General features: G+C 44.9%; 1 protein-coding gene across 1 annotated transcript in view; it reads left to right on the top strand.

Annotated features, from left to right (window-relative positions):
• LOC124788617 (sialin-like) overlaps positions 1-17271 on the top strand; it is a 44149-nt gene extending 26878 nt beyond the window's left edge. The window contains exons 5-6 of the mRNA XM_047255887.1: positions 13693-13813; positions 17177-17271. Coding sequence (XP_047111843.1) covers positions 13693-13813; positions 17177-17271 — 216 coding nt within the window. The remainder of the gene's footprint in view (positions 1-13692; positions 13814-17176) is intronic.
• The last annotated feature ends 1238 nt before the right edge of the window (positions 17272-18509 follow it).

The raw sequence follows: 18509 nt of genomic DNA, 5'->3' as shown, positions 1-18509 counted from the left end.
TGCCCAGGGGAAAATAAATATTAATGGCTTGCTCTTACATCATGTACTTGGTGTACTAACCAACCTAAAAACACACTAATCGTAATAGGTGTAATTATTAGGTTGAAAGTGAAGTAAATGTTGATGTAATGTTTTTCAGTACATTATTCTCAGTCACTACAAAAAATATCTGCACTTTTATCCATTACATTCTGTACGGGAAAGACTGGCTAAAAACAGGGACACGGTGACAGGGTATGTGTTAAGATATCAGGGAATATCTTCAGTCAAACTAGAGGGAGTGAAAGAGAGCAAACACTGTGAGGGAAGACAGAGATTTCAATATATCGAACAATTAATCGAGGACATTGGATGCAAATGCTACTCTTCAATGAAGATGTTGATGCAAGAGATGACGTTTCGGAAGGCCACATCAAAGAAGAACGAAGAAGATAGAATAGTAGCATAATATATAAAGAGTTGAATTAGAAGCTCTGGCCTTAAAGTTCAACTCATTAACTGTTTGTGTGCCGAAATTTGTACCTGACATTGTGAATGCGTTCAGGTAAAATCACACCAACATTTTATGTCTTCAGCGTGGTTGCTAAAATTCCCACGACGAATCGAATATACAGAAACTATTCCACGCTTATTCAATTAGTAAACGATGTATAGTTTCAGACATTGACGCATTCTTACTACATTTTCCCTGAATGTTGTAGTCACTGTAAAATCTTATAACTCATAATGCTAGTGAATAAATTAGCCATCGTAAGCTGTATGTACACGAAAGTTTGTTCACGTCGTTATAACAAAGAAGTCTATAGATGAAGTACGCGATATGAAGTCTCTATAGATGACGCACACGATCTTACACCATTGACAAGGGTAGAACTGTATATAATCCCTGACACTGAAATCGCACTGTGGCCTTCTCTACGAAACGAAACGGGGACAGATAGAACAAAAGAAGCAACAATGGTGGAGTCCACTAAAATTAGGCCTCTTCGATTTGTGAAGGGCCACTCTAGGGAGGACATGGTCATAAGTGTTCACATACGCGATGTTGATCACGTAATATACACGGGACTAAAAGTAGACACCGTAGGGGAGAAGAACTGACCATTTTTGTAAAGCGAGTGATACCACCGGAAATTTGACATCGTTCGCTAATTAACATACCATTTTTTTTCTTTTACGTTAGACTGAAACACGGATGGACAACTGAAAACACAACTATAACTACAGTTATAGTTAAATTACATTGATTATATCCAAAGTTGGGCTGCATCTTGTCATTTGCAGAAACAAACCCCCTACAGAACATTTTTCTGCACGTCGCTGCAGACTAAGAGTGTTTGGAATTCTGCGCTTCATCGTAGTCACATACTTCGCCTTCTTCAGTGTAGACGCTCTTCTACATGTTGGTTTTGTGCCTCTTCATTCCTATTCTCAGTTAGTTTGAGCGCCTCCCATGTCCCAACTGAAATGTGGTAACCAGTTTTCGGAGTATCCATGGTAATGCAGAATCGACCAGGTGTTCTGCTATTCCACAAGTCGATATGATGAGATTCAGGCGAAAAAGACGGTGGAATTGGTGCCGATTTCTCTAGGAGACTCTTCAGGCGTCTCTGAATTACGGCGGCCTTCCAATATTAACTATTGTGAATCTCTCTCCTGCTTTTCCAGTTTTTCTGCTACAGTTCTCCTGATATGTGGAACTTTAATGCCAGTAAATGGGCAGGTTTTTCTGTCTGGGGTTTGTCTTAAGAAAGCCTTTCATATTCAGAATGGTATGTCCTTTCTTCCAGGAGTGCTGGTTTTACAAAGTAAGCAGGAAAGCTTCTGTGAAGTTGGAAGGTAGGAGATGAGGTACTGGCGCAATTAAACTGTAAGGACGGTCGTGAGTCGTATTTGGGTAGCTGAGTCGGTACGGCACTTGCCTGCGAACGGCAAAGGTCCCGAGTTCGAGTTTCGATCCGGCAGACAGTTTTAATCTGCCAGGAAGTTTCGTTAATATCCATCCGTTAGTATTAATATTAATAGTCGTCTCATTAAATGTTAGATGAATATGGAATCAGTTTCTCCAGTTTGTTGCGACGTACTCAGCGGCTGAAAAACGCAGTGCTAGGTCTGATGTGCAAAAGATATTGGTATGTACTCCCCAATTGGTATTTCTTATTACTCAGTATCCTCGCAGTAGTGCTTAAAAGCCAGAATGTAGTCCAATTTTACACCCAGCTGCTTTAGGTTCTGGCAATGGGGGAACGTGTTAGACGTTACAGGTAACATATAATTTCATTTCTGCCTCCCTTTTTCCAAATACGGTAAATCTCGACGAGTTCGGTGATGACGAGTAGGGGCGACCCTCTATAACTGGATAATTCTGCAACATTACGATCGACGTTATTTTCTACCTCCCCGAAAGTTACTGCAGCATCATGCCTATAGATAAATACCGTGTTGTCGACAGGCGACCACTGTGGCCGAGCGGTTCTAGGCGCTTCACTGCGGAACCGCGCTGCTGCTATGGTCGCAGGTTCGAATCCTGCCTCGGGCATGGATGTGTGTGATACCCTTAGGTTGGTTAGGTTTAAGTAGTTCTAAGTCTAGGGGACTGATGACCACAGACGTTAAGTTCAAAATGGCTCTGAGCACTATGGGACTTAACTGCTGTGGTCATCAGTCCCCTAGAACTTAGAACTACTTAAACCTAACTAACCTAAGGACATCACACACATCCATGCCCGAGGCAGTATTCGAACCTGTGACCGTAGCGGTCACGCGGCTCCAGACTGTAGCGCCTAGAACCGCACGGCCACTCCGGCCGGCCAGATGTTAAGTGCCATAGTGCTTAGAGCCATTTGTTGTCGACAAAAACCGGCTGATTATTAGTACAGATGTTGTATGGAAGGAGACTTTGTAGGGTAGCACATTATTTTGTGCTTTCCATCTGCATATTTTTTCTTGCAGAGTGACATAATATCTTCCATTCCGTAAAAGACATCTGAAGAACGACGTTAGCCGGTAATCCATTGTGGTCAGACATACCTTTCTTACGGAAATATTGTAAATGAAATGATTCTGTGGCATTGACTGCCAGGAGTCCCCACCTGAGGAAGTAGGGCCGCCGAGTTACAAGTCTTTTCAGCTGACGCCACTTCGGGAAACTTGTGTGTCGATGATAAGGAGAACAATACAACACCCAGTCCCCGAGTGGAGAAAATCTCCGATCCATCCGGGAATCGAATCCGGGCCCGTCGTATGGCAATCAGACGCGCTGACCAGTCGGCCAAGGAGGGGGACAATATCTTCTGGTTTACTGTTTAACATGTTTGTGTAAGATCGATAAAGCGCTGATGTAACATACTACATGAAGATACGAAACAAATTACGTAAAATTATCAGAAAAAGATATTTACGAGCGTGCGATACTATCAGGCCGCTACTGATACTTTTGGAAGCAAAAAGCTTAACACGTTCGTTACTACACACAAGACATTATTTTTTTGGTCAAAGACACGGTACCAATAATTCTACAAATAACGGTTTACAAATTTACAGCAATGCGCTATCCATCTTCATGAACAAAGAAGGGGGTGTTTTAAACATAGGGAAGGATGCTTCGCAGAAACTGATCCCTGCCCAGGCAATGGCCCATGGGAACCACTTGACGTTTGCTTCATTTTTGAAAGTAATTAGTTTTACCGACTGCGTCTGCATGTCTGTGTCCTGCTGCCGATGCGTTTAGAAAGCTGCCGCATAATACATGTGGGATACGCAACACTGTTTACGTGAATTATTACTCTACCTGTGCGTTTGCTTAGTGACGTCACAATCGTACATCTTTACGTAACAAGAAGATAACGTGAGAAATTAGCAAAATGACACATGCGTGGAAAGCATCTTCAAGAAGATCCGAACAAGCAATGCTCGGCGCTATCATTATCTCGACGATACGCTAGGTAACCCCGCTTTTTCTTCCACGTGCGTGGACTGCTTGCGTTTCTGATGTAACGTGTGAGAAAGAGCTCGACGAAAGCGAGTGTGTTTCAATTCATGTACACTCCTGGAAATTGAAATAAGAACACCGTGAATTCATTGTCCCAGGATGGGGAAACTTTATTGACACATTCCTGGGGTCAGATACATCACATGATCACACTGACAGAACCACAGGCACATAGACACAGGCAACAGAGCATGCACAATGTCGGCACTAGTACAGTGTATATCCACCTTTCGCAGCAATGCAAGCTGCTATTCTCCCATGGAGACGATCGTAGAGATGCTGGATGTAGTCCTGTGGAACGGCTTGCCATGCCATTTCCACCTGGCGCCTCAGTTGGACCAGCGTTCGTGCTGGACGTGCAGACCGCGTGAGACGACGATTCATCCAGTCCCAAACATGCTCAATGGGGGACAGATCCGGAGATCTTGCTGGCCAGGGTAGTTGACTTACACCTTCTAGAGCACGTTGGGTGGCACGGGATACATGCGGACGTGCATTGTCCTGTTGGAACAGCAAGTTCCCTTGCCGGTCTAGGAATGGTAGAACGATGGGTTCGATGACGGTTTGGATGTACCGTGCACTATTCAGTGTCCCCTCGACGATCACCAGTGGTGTACGGCCAGTGTAGGAGATCGCTCCCCACACCATGATGCCGGGTGTTGGCCCTGTGTGCCTCGGTCGTATGCAGTCCTGCTTGTGGCGCTCACCTACACGGCGCCAAACACGCATACGACCATCATTGGCACCAAGGCAGAAGCGACTCTCATCGCTGAAGACGACACGTCTCCATTCGTCCCTCCATTCACGCCTGTCGCGACACCACTGGAGGCGGGCTGCACGATGTTGGGGCGTGAGCGGAAGACGGCCTAACGGTGTGCGGGACCGTAGCCCAGCTTCATGGAGACGGTTGCGTATGGTCCTCGCCGATACCCCAGGAGCAACAGTGTCCCTAATTTGCTGGGAAGTGGCGGTGCGGTCCCCTACGGCACTGCGTAGGATCCTACGGTCTTGGCGTGCATCCGTGCGTCGCTGCGGTCCGGTCCCAGGTCGACGGGCACGTGCATCTTCCGCCGACCACTGGCGACAACATCGATGTACTGTGGAGACCTCACGCCCCACGTGTTGAGCAATTCGGCGGTACGTCCACCCGGCCTCCCGCATGCCCACTATACGCCCTCGCTCAAAGTCCGTCAACTGCACATACGGTTCACGTCCACGCTGTCGCGGCATGCTACCAGTGTTAAAGACTGCGATGGAGCTCCGTATGCCACGGAAAACTGGCTGACACTGACGGCGGCGGTGCACAAATGCTGCGCAGCTAGCGCCATTCGACGGCCAACACCGCGGTTCCTGGTGTGTCCGTTGTGCCGTGCGTGTGATCATTGCTTGTACAGCCCTCTCGCAGTGTCCGGAGCAAGTATGGTTGGTCTGACACACCGGTGTCAATGTGTTCTTTTTTCCATTTCCAGGAGTGTATTAACGCCACACATGCAATTTATGTAGGGGATAATGTTAAACCGTGTAAAGCATTTTTTGTGTGGAACCAATACGATGAGTTGCAACAGTACAGCTCCCTTAGCTTTCTCACGCCTTTGAACTCCGAATTTAGTAAGAATTTATACGAGACAAATCACTGTAAATTACGGTTACCGAGACCTGACTCCAGGTGGAAATTTTTACACCATATTAAAATACAATAAACTTTGATAATACAAGTGACTACGAAACAGTTGAACGAGTATTTCTGAAATTGTGTGTGGGTACATTTATTGGGTGCAGCGCATCACAGTGTCGGTTTCGATTGAGGTAGCGGTCATGTTAGGATCAGATCATATCTTCAAGCAACGAGACGTGAAGACTGTGGGAAACTGACTTTACTGTCCGCCTTGGTAGCTGCACGGTCGACGCGGCGGATTGCTAGCCGAAGGGGCCCGAGTTCGAATGCCAGGCTGGTAGGAGATTTTCTCCGCTTGGGGACCTGGTGTTCTGATGTCCTTACGAACGTATAACTGACAATACACTATTTCCATGGCTGTGTGGTATGTCTCGAAAGCCAATAAATTATAAAAAGAAGCGACTTTACTGATAATGTACAAAAACATTTGTACCGTTGTAGGACACGGTTGGTAGCGTCCCAAACACAAAGTGAGATGGCCAGAACAAGCGACAAAGTAAATACTCGGTGTCAAGAAAGTGTTTCATGTTTTGAAAAGTGGTAGTATGCAGTGCTGTTTTTCTGGGGGAACGCTGAAGGATGCGTACCCCTAAACTTTTTGGTCGACAAAGTAATTTTTTTGCGATGTTGAGAAGTAGGAAGAGTGCCAAAGATTTATTTCACGGACGTAAATTTTTTATTTCATTTTTTCGTGTTGATAATTGCAATACGAACGATACCAGTGCAGTTTTTGGTGGGAAAATCGATGTTATTGACTGTTTCAAGCATTTGGAAGCCGCAGCAACCGTTCTCGACAACTGAATCGCTGGCAGCCAGTTCGACAAGCATGTAGTGCCTTCGCCCGCTAATAGTGGACGATGGTAGTGCTAAACGGATATGCGTACGCTCAAATCGCATGCTTCATTTGAGGTGATGTTAACAGAAGTGTTCGATACCACTTTCTCTTGTATGTTTGTGTGTTTCTCGGTATCGCCTGTTTCATTTGCGCTGTAAACTCAACTGAAGAGTCCGATACCATTTTTTTTAGTTCGATATGTTGATGACGTCATGGCTAAAAGCAGACGGGTGGTATCCCATGCTTCAGTCATAGCTTTTTTCGCTGCATTATATCCCGTGTCGGAGTACCCTTAAACTTTTTTTTTTAGAAAAAAGCACTGGTAGTATGGATAAAAGAAAGAAAAAAGTCTAATAAATGTGGGGTCTAAAATTGGGTACCTTGAGAGCTACGAACACTTGTTCATCTTCGCTACAGTGAAACAGTATCTCTTTTCTGTTTTTATTATTCAGTCTTCTGACTGGTATGATGCGGCCCGTCACGAATTCCTTTCCTGTGCCAATCTTTTCATCTCAGAGAATCGCTTGCACCCTAAGTCTTCAGTTACTTGTTGGATGTGTTCTAATCTCTGTCTACCTCTCCAGTTTTTACCCTCCACAGCTCTCTCAAGTATCATGAAAGTTATTCCCTGATGTGTCAACACTTTTCATAGCGTCATGCCCCTTCTTCCTGTCAGTGTTTGCAGTATGCTTCTTTCTTCGTCGATTCCGCCTACAATCTCCTCATTCCTTACCTTCTGAGACCACCTAATTCTCAACATTCTGTTGAAGCACCACATTTCAAGCGCTTCGGTTCATCTCTGTTTCCCTTTTCTCGCTGTGCATGTTTCTCTACCATACAACGCTGTGCTCCAAATGTACAGCCTCAGAAATTTCTTCCTCAAATTAAGGCCTATGTTCATACTAGTGCCGGCCGCTGTGATAGAGCGGTTCTAGGCGCTTCAGTCCGGAACCACGCAGCTGCTACAGTCGCAGGTTCGAATCCTGCCTGGGGCATGGAGGTGTGTTAGTTAGGTTTAAGTAGTTCTAAGTCTAGGGGACTGATGATATTAGGATGTTATGTTCCATAGTGCTTAGAGCCATTTGAACCATTTTTTTCATCCTAGTAAATGTCTTCCATCCGGGAATTCCCTCTTTGCCTATGCAAGTATGTTTATTATGTCCTACTTGCTTCGTCCGTCATGGGCTGTTTTGCTCCTAAAATAGCAGGATTTCTTAACTTCATCTACTTTTTGATCACAAATTTTTATGTTAAGCTTTTCGCTATTCTTAGTTCTGCTACTTCTCATTAATTTCACCTTTCTTCGGTTTACTGCCAATCCACACTCTGGGCTCACTACACTGTTCTTTACATTCAACAGATTCTGTAATACTACTTCGCCTCAGCTGAGAATATCAATGTCATCAGCTAACATGATATCCTTTTACCTGAACTTTAATCCTACTCTTGAACACTTTTTTTAATTTCAATCATTATTACTTGGGTGTGTAGACTGTACGGCAGTGGCAAAAGACTTCACCCCTCTCTTACATCCTTTTTAACCACAGCACTTCGTTCTTGGCCTTACAATCTGATTGGTTCCTCTTGGTTTTACTACACATTGTAAACCGCCAATCTTTACTCAAAGCTCACTCTTATTTTCGAACATCTTGCACACTTTACATTGTCGAACGTTTTTCCAGGTCCAGAAATTCTGTGAACCCGCCTTTTCATAAGCCTTGCTTCAACTGCTAAGCGCAGTGTCAGGACTCCTTAAGCGAAATTGATCGTCACCTAACAGGTCTACTGCAAGACTTACAGGACTTAACGTACTGCAACACAAGAAGACTGGTTTGAACATATGTTCAGCTCCTGTCAAAAGCCTTCGCTGTCCTGCTACAGGTAGTACCATTACAACAACGGCTGGAGATGTGGCTCGTACGTGATGGAGCAGTAGTCTATTTTCTCCGAATTGTCTGAGAACACCTCGGACATTTTAATGGATTGGTCGGGGAGTTTTAGTACGTTCGGCAGATGGTTCTACCCGATCTTAATCCCTGGGTTTTTTGGTTGCTGAGCCACTTGAAATCTTTGGTGTATGCAAGCCCAAAAGATGACGTTCAGACACTACAGAAAAGCGTCATCATATCTTGAATTTTCCAGACAGTATGTGATTCCCTAAGACGTCGGACAGAAGCATGCCTTACAATGAATGGATAAAGAATTGAGTACATCCTTCATCGTTGTCTCACAAGTGCAGGTCGTATGAAGCAGCAAACAAATTGTGACAGAAGTTCTGCTGTTTCACGATAAGAGAATTAGATGTTTTCATATGTTTACTCATGCGTTTACTGCATTCTGTAGTTCGTAATAGCAAAGAGCTTGCAATGGAAGAGAAGTGTTTCACAGTAGCGCAAATGAACAAGGGCTCACAGATCATCAAGCATTCATTTTAGAGCCCATGTTTACTGGCCATTTCTTTCCTGTTTTGGTCCGTACTACCACCTCTCAAAATATGGAATACTTTTACTCAAAATTCTGTATATGACGTGCGGTTATCATCTAGAAAGAAAAATACTCATTAATACTCCGTAGGTAAAAAGCTTGTACTACAAGCGCCTCGGGCTTTTGGCGGATAGAGAGGTCGGGAAAGTCACGATAATTGTAAGTAAATTTAATGATTTACACGATAAAATTGAGCTCGCAGTCGAACAGAAAGGAAACGATGAAGTGCAACCCTTTGATCTAAACATCACGAAGCAAGTGGTACGCATGCCTCCAAAGTGTACAGGAAACCCACAATGCCGAAAGTTTAATTATAATCAACCTGGCTGGCTCTGAGCACTATGGGACTCAACTGCTGTGGTCATAAGTCCCCTAGAACTTAGAACTACTTAAACCTAACTAACCTAAGGACAGCACACAACACCCAGCCATCACGAGGCAGAGAAAATCCCTGACCCCGCCGGGAATCGAACCCGGGAACCCGAGCGTGGGAAGCGAGAACGCTACCGCACGACCACGAGATGCGGGCTATAATCAACCTGTATATGTTCTAAATGAAGCATGGTATATTAATATTATTCTCATAGTGACGCTACAGATGGAGAGCTATTCGTCTTCTGTACCAAGTCTACCTAGAGACATAGGAGTCTGAAGTTCCTGGTTTGGCACAACAGCATTTCCTGAACTAAATGAGGTGGAATGTCAGAATGAACCAACCTACTTCGCACAGACAGAACATTCTGTCACGTTGTAACTCATACGTAGGGACTGCGTCATTGACGATTGATACAGGCACACTTTTTGACATCTGCGCTTCGTTCATCGCTATTTAACTTCATTACATGGGTAAAACATTCAATATTAAAGGCGACCAATAGAAAGGTGAATCCTTAAAGAATATGTACCTCTTCTCTCTGCAAACTTAATCATTCATTCACTTTTCCACACATCCTGTTAATCTGAATTCACTCATGCCATTGTTTCTGGGTTTTACAATTTTCGGCGCCGGCCGTTGTGGGTGAGCGGTTCTAGGCGCTTCAATCCGGAACCGCGCTGCTGCTACGGTCGCAGGTTCGAATCCTGCCTCGAGCATGGATGTGTGTGATGTCCTTAGGTTATTTACGTTTAATTAGTCTAGGGGACTGATGACCTCAGATGTTAAGTCCCATAGTGCTCAGAGCCGTCTGAACTACACTCCTGTAAATTGAAATAAGAACACCGTGAATTCATTGTCCCAGGAAGGGGAAACTTTATTGACACATTCCTGGGGTCAGATACATCACATGATCACACTGACAGAACCACAGGCACATAGACACAGGCAACAGAGCATGCACAATGTCGGCACTAGTACAGTGTATATCCACCTTTCGCAGCAATGCAGGCTGCTATTCTCCCATGGAGTCGATCGTAGAGATGCTGGATGTAGTCCTGTGGAACGGATTGCCATGCCATTTCCACCTGGCGCCTCAGTTGGACCAGCGTTCGTGCTGGACGTGCAGACCGCGTGAGACGACGCTTCATCCAGTCCCAAACATGCTCAATGGGGGACAGATCCGGAGATCTTGCTGGCCAGGGTAGTTGACTTACACCTTCTAGAGCACGTTGGGTGGCACGGGATACATGCGGACGTCCATTGTCCTGTTGGAACAGCAAGTTCCCTTGCCGGTCTAGGAATGGTAGAACGATGGGTTCGATGACGGTTTGGATGTACCGTGCACTATTCAGTGTCCCCTCGACGATCACCAGTGGTGTACGGCCAGTGTAGGAGATCGCTCCCCACACCATGATGCCGTCTGTTGGCCCTGTGTGCCACGGTCGTATGCAGTCCTGATTGTGGCGCTCACCTGCACGGCGCCAAACACGCATACGACCATCATTGGCACCAAGGCAGAATCGACTCTCATCGCTGAAGACGACACGTCTCCATTCGTCCCTCCATTCACGCCTGTCGCGACACCACTGGAGGCGGGCTGCACGATGTTGGGGCGTGAGCGGAAGACGGCCTAACGGTGTGCGGGACCGTAGCCCAGCTTCATGGAGACGGTTGCGAATGGTCCTCGCCGATACCCCAGGAGCAACAGTGTCCCTAATTTGCTGGGAAGTGGCGGTGCGGTCCCCTACGGCACTGCGTAGGATCCTACGGTCTTGGCGTGCATCCGTGCGTCGCTGCGGTCCGGTCCCAGGTCGACGGGCACGTGCACCTTCCGCCGACCACTGGCGACAACATCGATGTACTGTGGAGACCTCACGCCCCACGTGTTGAGCAATTCGGCGGTACGTCCACCCGGCCTCCCGCATGCCCACTATACGCCTTCGCTCAAAGTCCATCAACTGCACATACGGTTCACGTCCACGCTGTCGCGGCATGCTACCAGTGTTAAAGACTGCGATGGAACTCCGTATGCCACGGCAAACTGGCTGACACTGACGGCGGCGGTGCACAAATGCTGCGCAGCTAGCGCCATTCGACGGCCAACACCGCGGTTCCTGGTGTGTCCGCTGTGCCGTGCGTGTGATCATTGCTTGTACAGCCCTCTCGCAGTGTCCGGAGCAAGTATGGTGGGTCTGACACACCGGTGTCAATGTGTTCTTTTTTCCATTTCCAGGAGTGTATTTTAACCATTACAATTTTCACACACGTTATTTCACGGCTAACATCTCCTCCGCTGTAAATGGGACACTCCCTCAATAATTACTAAGATGTGAATGATAAAAGAATGTCGTAAATTTCCTTGTTAGATTACTTTGATCTTGTTAGAAGATTTCGCTGATAAATGTTTCAACAGCCGATAATAAATACATACCGATGCGGCCGGAGTGACCAAGCGGTTCTAGGCGCTACAGTCCGGAACCGCGCGACCGCTACGGTCGGAGGTTCGAATCCTGCCTCGGGCATGGAAGTGTGTGATGTCCTTAGGTTAGTTGGGTTTAAGTAGTTCTAAGTTCTAGGGGACTTATGACCTCAGCAGTTGAGTCCCATAGTGCTCAGAGCCACATACCGATGCTTGAAGGCAGCTGCCGGAGTGACATTACAAAGTAAATCCATTTAGCCTGTCACAACTAAACTGCTACTATTTTCTTTCTTCTCTTCTTTGTGGACAAGCGTTAACAATGCAGTGAAGCCGAACCATTTGGTGTGAAGACAGCGCAATACATTAAATTTTCAAAGCTCCTGCAAATAAGTAAATTTTTGTATCTGCAATTCCTTAGCTGAGATTACAGTCAAGACAACAGACGATTTTTAATTCTTGCCTTGAAGACTGGTGAGAATACATTGAAAGAAAAATCGCAACCTCAAAAAATATTTAATTTCGAGGCAATACATTGGTTTTGGTAACAGATTTATGTGATTAACGTTGCAAGATCACAGGTTAATGTAAGCACGAGATAAGGCATTGCAAATGTGAAATACTGGTACATTAATAACCCGTGTAACTACCAGAAAGTTGAATGCAAGCATGCAAACGTGCATACATTGCGTTTTACAGATGTCGGATGCGTTTGTGGGAAGGAGTTCTACTACTGTGGCTCTTGGTCGGTCAACGCAGGAACGTTTAATGCTATTTGTGGGTGGCACTGTAGGTGTCGTTCGATGATGTCCCATATGTGCTCGATTGGAGACAGATATGCTGATCGGGCAGGCTAAGGCAACTTTTCGAGACTTTGTAGAGCAAGTTCGGATACAACAGCGGTTTGTGGGCGAGCGTTATCGTTAGAAAACACCCACTGGAATTCTGTTAGTGAATGGCAGCATAACAGATCGATTCACCAGACTGACGTACAATTCTGCAGGCAGGGCGCATGGGATAACCACGAGAGCTCTTCTCCTGTCATACGAAATCGCACCCAAGACCATAACTGCAGGTGTACGTCCAGTGTTCCTAGCACGCAGACAGGTTGTTTGCAGGCCCTTAACCGGCCTCCTAACCAAAGCGCTCTCCTTCTAACCAATGAGTGCAAGTCACTGGTACCGAGGCAGAACCAGTTTTCATCAGAAAACAAACAGACGACCATCCTGGCCTCCAATGAGCTCTCGCTTGACATCAGTGAAGTCGCTAACGGTAGCGACAGTTTGGGCTCAGTGGAAAGCACGCTACAGATCGCCTGTATGGGAGCTGTCCATGAAGTAACCGATTTTCACCAGTTCGTTGTCTGACTGTGGTGCCAATTGATGTTCAGATTGCTGCTGGAAATGCAGTACGATGCGCCGAACACGATGATCTTCCCTCTTAGTGGTGCCACGTGACCGTCCGGAGTCCGGTCTTCTTGCGATCGTAGTCACCCGTGACCACCGTTGCCAACAATCACGTACAATGGATCTGTTCCTGCCAGCTCTTGCTGCAACATAGCAAGTACAACATCCAACGTCTCGGAGCTCTAGTAAACGACCTCGCTTAATTTCAGTCCTGATAATGGCGTCTTCGTCACCTTAAACTCACATCAACTTACCATTCCTGTCTCAAAGATAAATACTTTCATGACCGTTCCAGCTAGTATTTCAAGCAAATCTGATCTGGACGCTACTACCGCCTCTCTTATGCAACTGTTGCAAAATTTGAGTGGACATCATCTTTTAGATGTAGAAACAAGCCTACCAACTTTCGTTCATGTGGCCCAACTCCTTCTTGGTTTCGTGATTTGTTTTCTCTCAATATATGAAAGCTACTGGATATCAGTATGTGAATTCTTCTCTCATGTCAACAGCCGACGCGGGCGTCGTGGAACTTGGTGTTCTACATGACGGCAGCGGTGGCGGCGGCCGGCTACGTCCTCTACGCCGTCTTCACCACCGCCGAGGAGCAGCCTTGGGACGTCCCATCCACAGGTGAGGGCTTGAGGCTGCTTTCCGCCGCCTCAACCGACAGAGCGTGTGGTGTCACAGCCAGACACCACACTTGCTAGGTGGTAGCTTAAATCGGCCGCGGTCCATTTAGTACATGTCGGACCCGCGTGTCGCCACTGTGTGATCGCAGACCGAGCGCCACCACAAGGTAGGTCTGGAGATACGATAGAGCACTCGACCCCAGTTGTACGGACGACATTGCTAGCGACTATACGGACGAAGCCTTCCTCTCATTTGCCGAGAGACAGTTAGAATAGCCTTCTGCTAAGTCCATGGCTACGACCTAGCAAGGCGCCATTCGCCTTACATAGTTTGATAATTATCGTATAAATGTCTCAAGAAGAACGTTGTAAACCAACAAAGAATTAAAGTTAAGTATTCGAGGAGCTGCATACTTTTCTTATTAACATTCAATAGTTATCCTGTTCCAGACTTCACGCCAGTCGGCGTGTGTGTATGCGTACCTTTCTTTCGGCTACCCGTCACTGTGGACTGGCTACCTTAGCAGTCCACATCAGAGCGCGTCACTGCTGGCCGTCACACTGCTTGATCTCTCTGCCTCGGATCTGAAGGCTATATAAGCTTGTTTCACTCTTCTGTGCCGGCCCTGCAGATGTCAAATTGTGTGTCAGGAGAGTTCCTACGATGACACATTGAAAGTTTCAACTGGTCCCAGGCACGCTCATTTTAGCAGCTTCCGCTAACCGTTTCTGTTTAGATTCCTGCGCCCTGAAAATACGTACATGAGTTGGATGAGGTGTGCTTGTATTGAAAGACTGACTGGTCGCCGAATTGTTGAATGTAGGCATGAGGAATAGGATGCAGGATCCTTTCAAGAGACTGCACATACTTGGACGTATACAGGCCAGAAACATGACTGATCCACCTACCTAACATGGGACTGTAAGCCTAAGACCTGCTATGGTACCTAGCCGCCGCCACGTTCTTTTACGACCATCATCAAGAGACTGACAAATCGTGCACTCGTCGGTGAAGAGAACCCAATTACACTGATACACGTGTTTGCTTCTCCGCACACCCCAGTTCTATTGGAAGGGGGGGAGAGGGAATGGAGTTCTTAATTTCTCTATTGTTGGATACTTAGAGGCCAAATTAAACGCGTTGAGACAGTTACGTATTGTCAGTTCTACACAGGCCTCCTAGTTGCCCCCAAGAAGGCAGTCATTGCTCTATTTGCGTTCTTCTAGGGGTATCTACAAAACATAATTTGTAAGTAGAGATAAAATTGGTATAGTTCACCACGGGATATTTGTAAGAACAAAGTCTTCATCGTTTTGTGTCTCACGAGTGCACTTGAATGTCAGGCTAACCTCGCTGTGGTGTATGCCACTTCTCGTGTTGATAGCCATTCTTACCGTAAAGTGGCACTTGGGACCGGCCTAAGCCACAAACAGTCCTTCAAGACAAGTTAACAAAGTGAACAGTGCACACAAGCAGCACTATCCCGTGCTCTACAGTACTACATTTAGACAGTAGCGTATTGATCCGGGTTGTTAAATGCCACTTGGTCACCTAGAGTAGGAGGATGGCCAGGTGGCGTCACCCAATATAGGAGGATGGCCATCTGGCCTCAGGATGTCAAGTATGCGTGAAAGAAAACGATCCGGGTAAATTTTCGAGAACACCATTGCAGAGAGGAGTCTCAGTGGTATTCCTACTAGGACACCTTTGCTGATATGTATCATAGCTAGCGTTGCGCTGTACCAAAGCTGCGGTTCGGTAGTTGTGGTGCTGTACATAAATACTTAGTAAATGGCAGGATTAACGGTGGCAGTGTTAGCATTGGCAAGGAAAGATACCTTAATGAAAGTGTAAAAGAGAAGCTCGGAGCTGATGACTTGTCTTTGTTTTTTTTTGTTTCTTTAGTTGTTTGTTTTACACATAATTAGAAAAAAATGGCTCTGAGCACTATGGGACTCAACTGCTGTGGTCATCGGTCCCCTAGAACTTAGAACTACTTAAACCTAACTAACCTAAGGACATCACACACATCCATGCCCGAGGCAGGATTCGAACCTGCGACCGTAGCAGTCGCACGGTTCCGGACTGCGCGCCTAGAACCGCGAGATCACCGCGGCCGGCCATAATTAGAACCGCCATCATTCAGTGTTAGTGTATTTCATATCCTTACTGAACATAAATTGCATTTTATTAGGAATAAAAATTAGTTGATCACGTATCAATGGCCATTTTAAGTAACTAAAGCAATTAATTTTTATGCAAGTACAGTATACATGCACAGATATAAAAAAATTGGGTAATTATTTTTGTTATTTTCACTCAATATAATTTTCTTCATTATGATGAGAGACAAGAGTTTCGTGTTATTATTGATAAATGCGAAAGTTGTTTATGAATAACAGAAATATGTTTTACTCGTGTATAAGTTCGGCGAAGTACTGAAGCGATGTTTGATGTATTTTTGTTTCGTATTTTTTTTATCTTTTTCTGAGAATATCGCTTTCTTTAGCGCTATATGGTAGATCTGTATTTTTTCTTTGTCCCGTGTTTCACTTTACAAATCAACAGTTTTCCAATAAAAGCTGAATTAAAAATTGAAAATTTCAATTTTGCTATGTATACTTTTTATTGTCACGTAACAGATAGGGGGATAATGATGTAGAACAAAAATGTTCCGCAGGTTACGCGTCCTTTTATATATCCTCACTCAACTTCTAGACGTTTCAACACTTACGGTTTCTAGGAGAATCTATTAATGGTAATGGACTGTAGTCCTGCAGTACCAAAAAAGTGCATTTGCCAATGTTTGTTTGTCTCAAAGTAGTAACTAACACCAAGGAAAAAGTGTCTAAGATGATAATTAACTGAGTGAGCTTACAGTTTATTTTTTTTTTCGAACTTTATGTGTGATGGAAAGACGTAGCTGTTTCTGTGGAAGTTATGTAAAGGGCATCTACACTGAATTTAGCTGTGGTGCAGAATAAGATAATTTTTATAACAGTAAGAGCAATTATATTTCGATTATCTTCATGCAGCTGATGTATCTAACCCTTTTGTTTGGTATTAGTTGCAAATGTCACACTCGAATGCAGTTTGTTGAGCCAATAAATTAAATTAGTGTAAATAAACGTCTCTAGCAGGTTAGCATAATAAATCCATCGCCACATAAATTAATGTATAGGATGGTCCTAAGAAATTTATTACAGTAGTATTATTCACTTTATTCGCTTAAAGGTTGTACACCACAACACTGATCACATTTGTAATGCAATTCAAATAAAGCTCTCCAGTTAACTGTGAGTAATTTGTATTCAACGACAAACAGTAGTTAACGTACTCAAATATTTTCTATTTTTGTTCCAGAGAACGAAGCCACAGCGAAGAATGACAAGGGCGTTGTGAACACAGCGTTTGATGCGGACGACTCTCTGTTCAACAGTCGAAGATCTAGACTCTAAGTGTCTTTCTGTATCAGGTTACGCAAGAGCCCATCTGTCTTAATCTTAAAAATTCTTATTTATTGTAAGTACATCTCCTGCAACCCTTACTCTAACAGCTGAAGCTGATGCTAAATTTGTCATGTTACTAAAATTACATGTCAAAGTCCAAATAAATGCCACTTTTTGCTCTCTGTTTATTTCATTGTAACAACTCGTTATTCTGTCGAGCCTTGGTATGTTTCTACAACGACCTGACTGTATAAAAACGAGTACCTGTCTGTCAGACAAACTTTACTGTCATACTGACAGTTACTTGCTGACTTTAAGCTATGGCAAGCACATAGTCGGGTGTATGAACAAAGTACAGTGTAGTTCACGTATTGTTATAGCAATGTATGTATTAAGATAAGTAAAGGCTAATAGCTTTCACCGGTGAGAGAAAACATCCTCTCCATGTAAAATTATTGACAATTTCGTGTCTCCTTATCGACCTATGGCCTGTTGGTTCCTGTCTCACGATCTGCGACAGATTTTGTTTACAGATTTATCAAATGTTTCGCGAGCACGTGTGGCTGGAATTGTCAAAGGCTCACTCCGCATTGTTGATGTCTACCAGCTGACCCTTCACAATATCAACCAGTCGTGCTGGCAGAAGTCAAAAAAATCGCTTAAGAAACATCGGCCGAAGATTCCTAGACAGAAGCCAATAGCGCATAGCTCATCCTGCCATATTTCATAAATGTGATGTCTTACCTCGAACGGAACGATCATTCCAATTAAATAATCTAGACTGTGAGCCGTTCGTATAAATACGAAGCAAGATCACTGTTCTCTTCAAGTGACCCATTTCTGTACAGTCTGGAGTTAATGTAATGGCAGTGGAACTGGCCCAAAGAACGGAACCCGAGCTTACAAGTAGGGGAAATGGTTTTTAATGTGATAACGCAAAAGACAGTAGAAACGGTAGTAGTAGTAATTTTATTCAACGGCAGATCTCTTTCACAAAGATACTTGACATGTCTTGCTAATGCAATCTAAGAACAACATAAATAAAGTGATTCACATATACAGACATTTGCAGACTTAAAGGTCTAGTGTGTCAAGGATGAGACTGGTAACCGCCCGTGGTCTTATAGTAGAAAGCATCCCGGCATTTGCCTGACGTAAATTAGAAAGACAACGGCTGAATGAAGACTGGAGTCTTTATGCTATTGTGTCCTCAGTGCCCAGTCGGGCAGGGACAATCCCGTCGAGGT

This window comes from Schistocerca piceifrons, chromosome 3 (genome assembly GCF_021461385.2).
Source record: "Schistocerca piceifrons isolate TAMUIC-IGC-003096 chromosome 3, iqSchPice1.1, whole genome shotgun sequence".
Classification (NCBI taxonomy): Eukaryota; Metazoa; Arthropoda; class Insecta; order Orthoptera; family Acrididae; genus Schistocerca; species Schistocerca piceifrons.
This window is presented reverse-complemented; position numbering and strand designations above follow the sequence as displayed.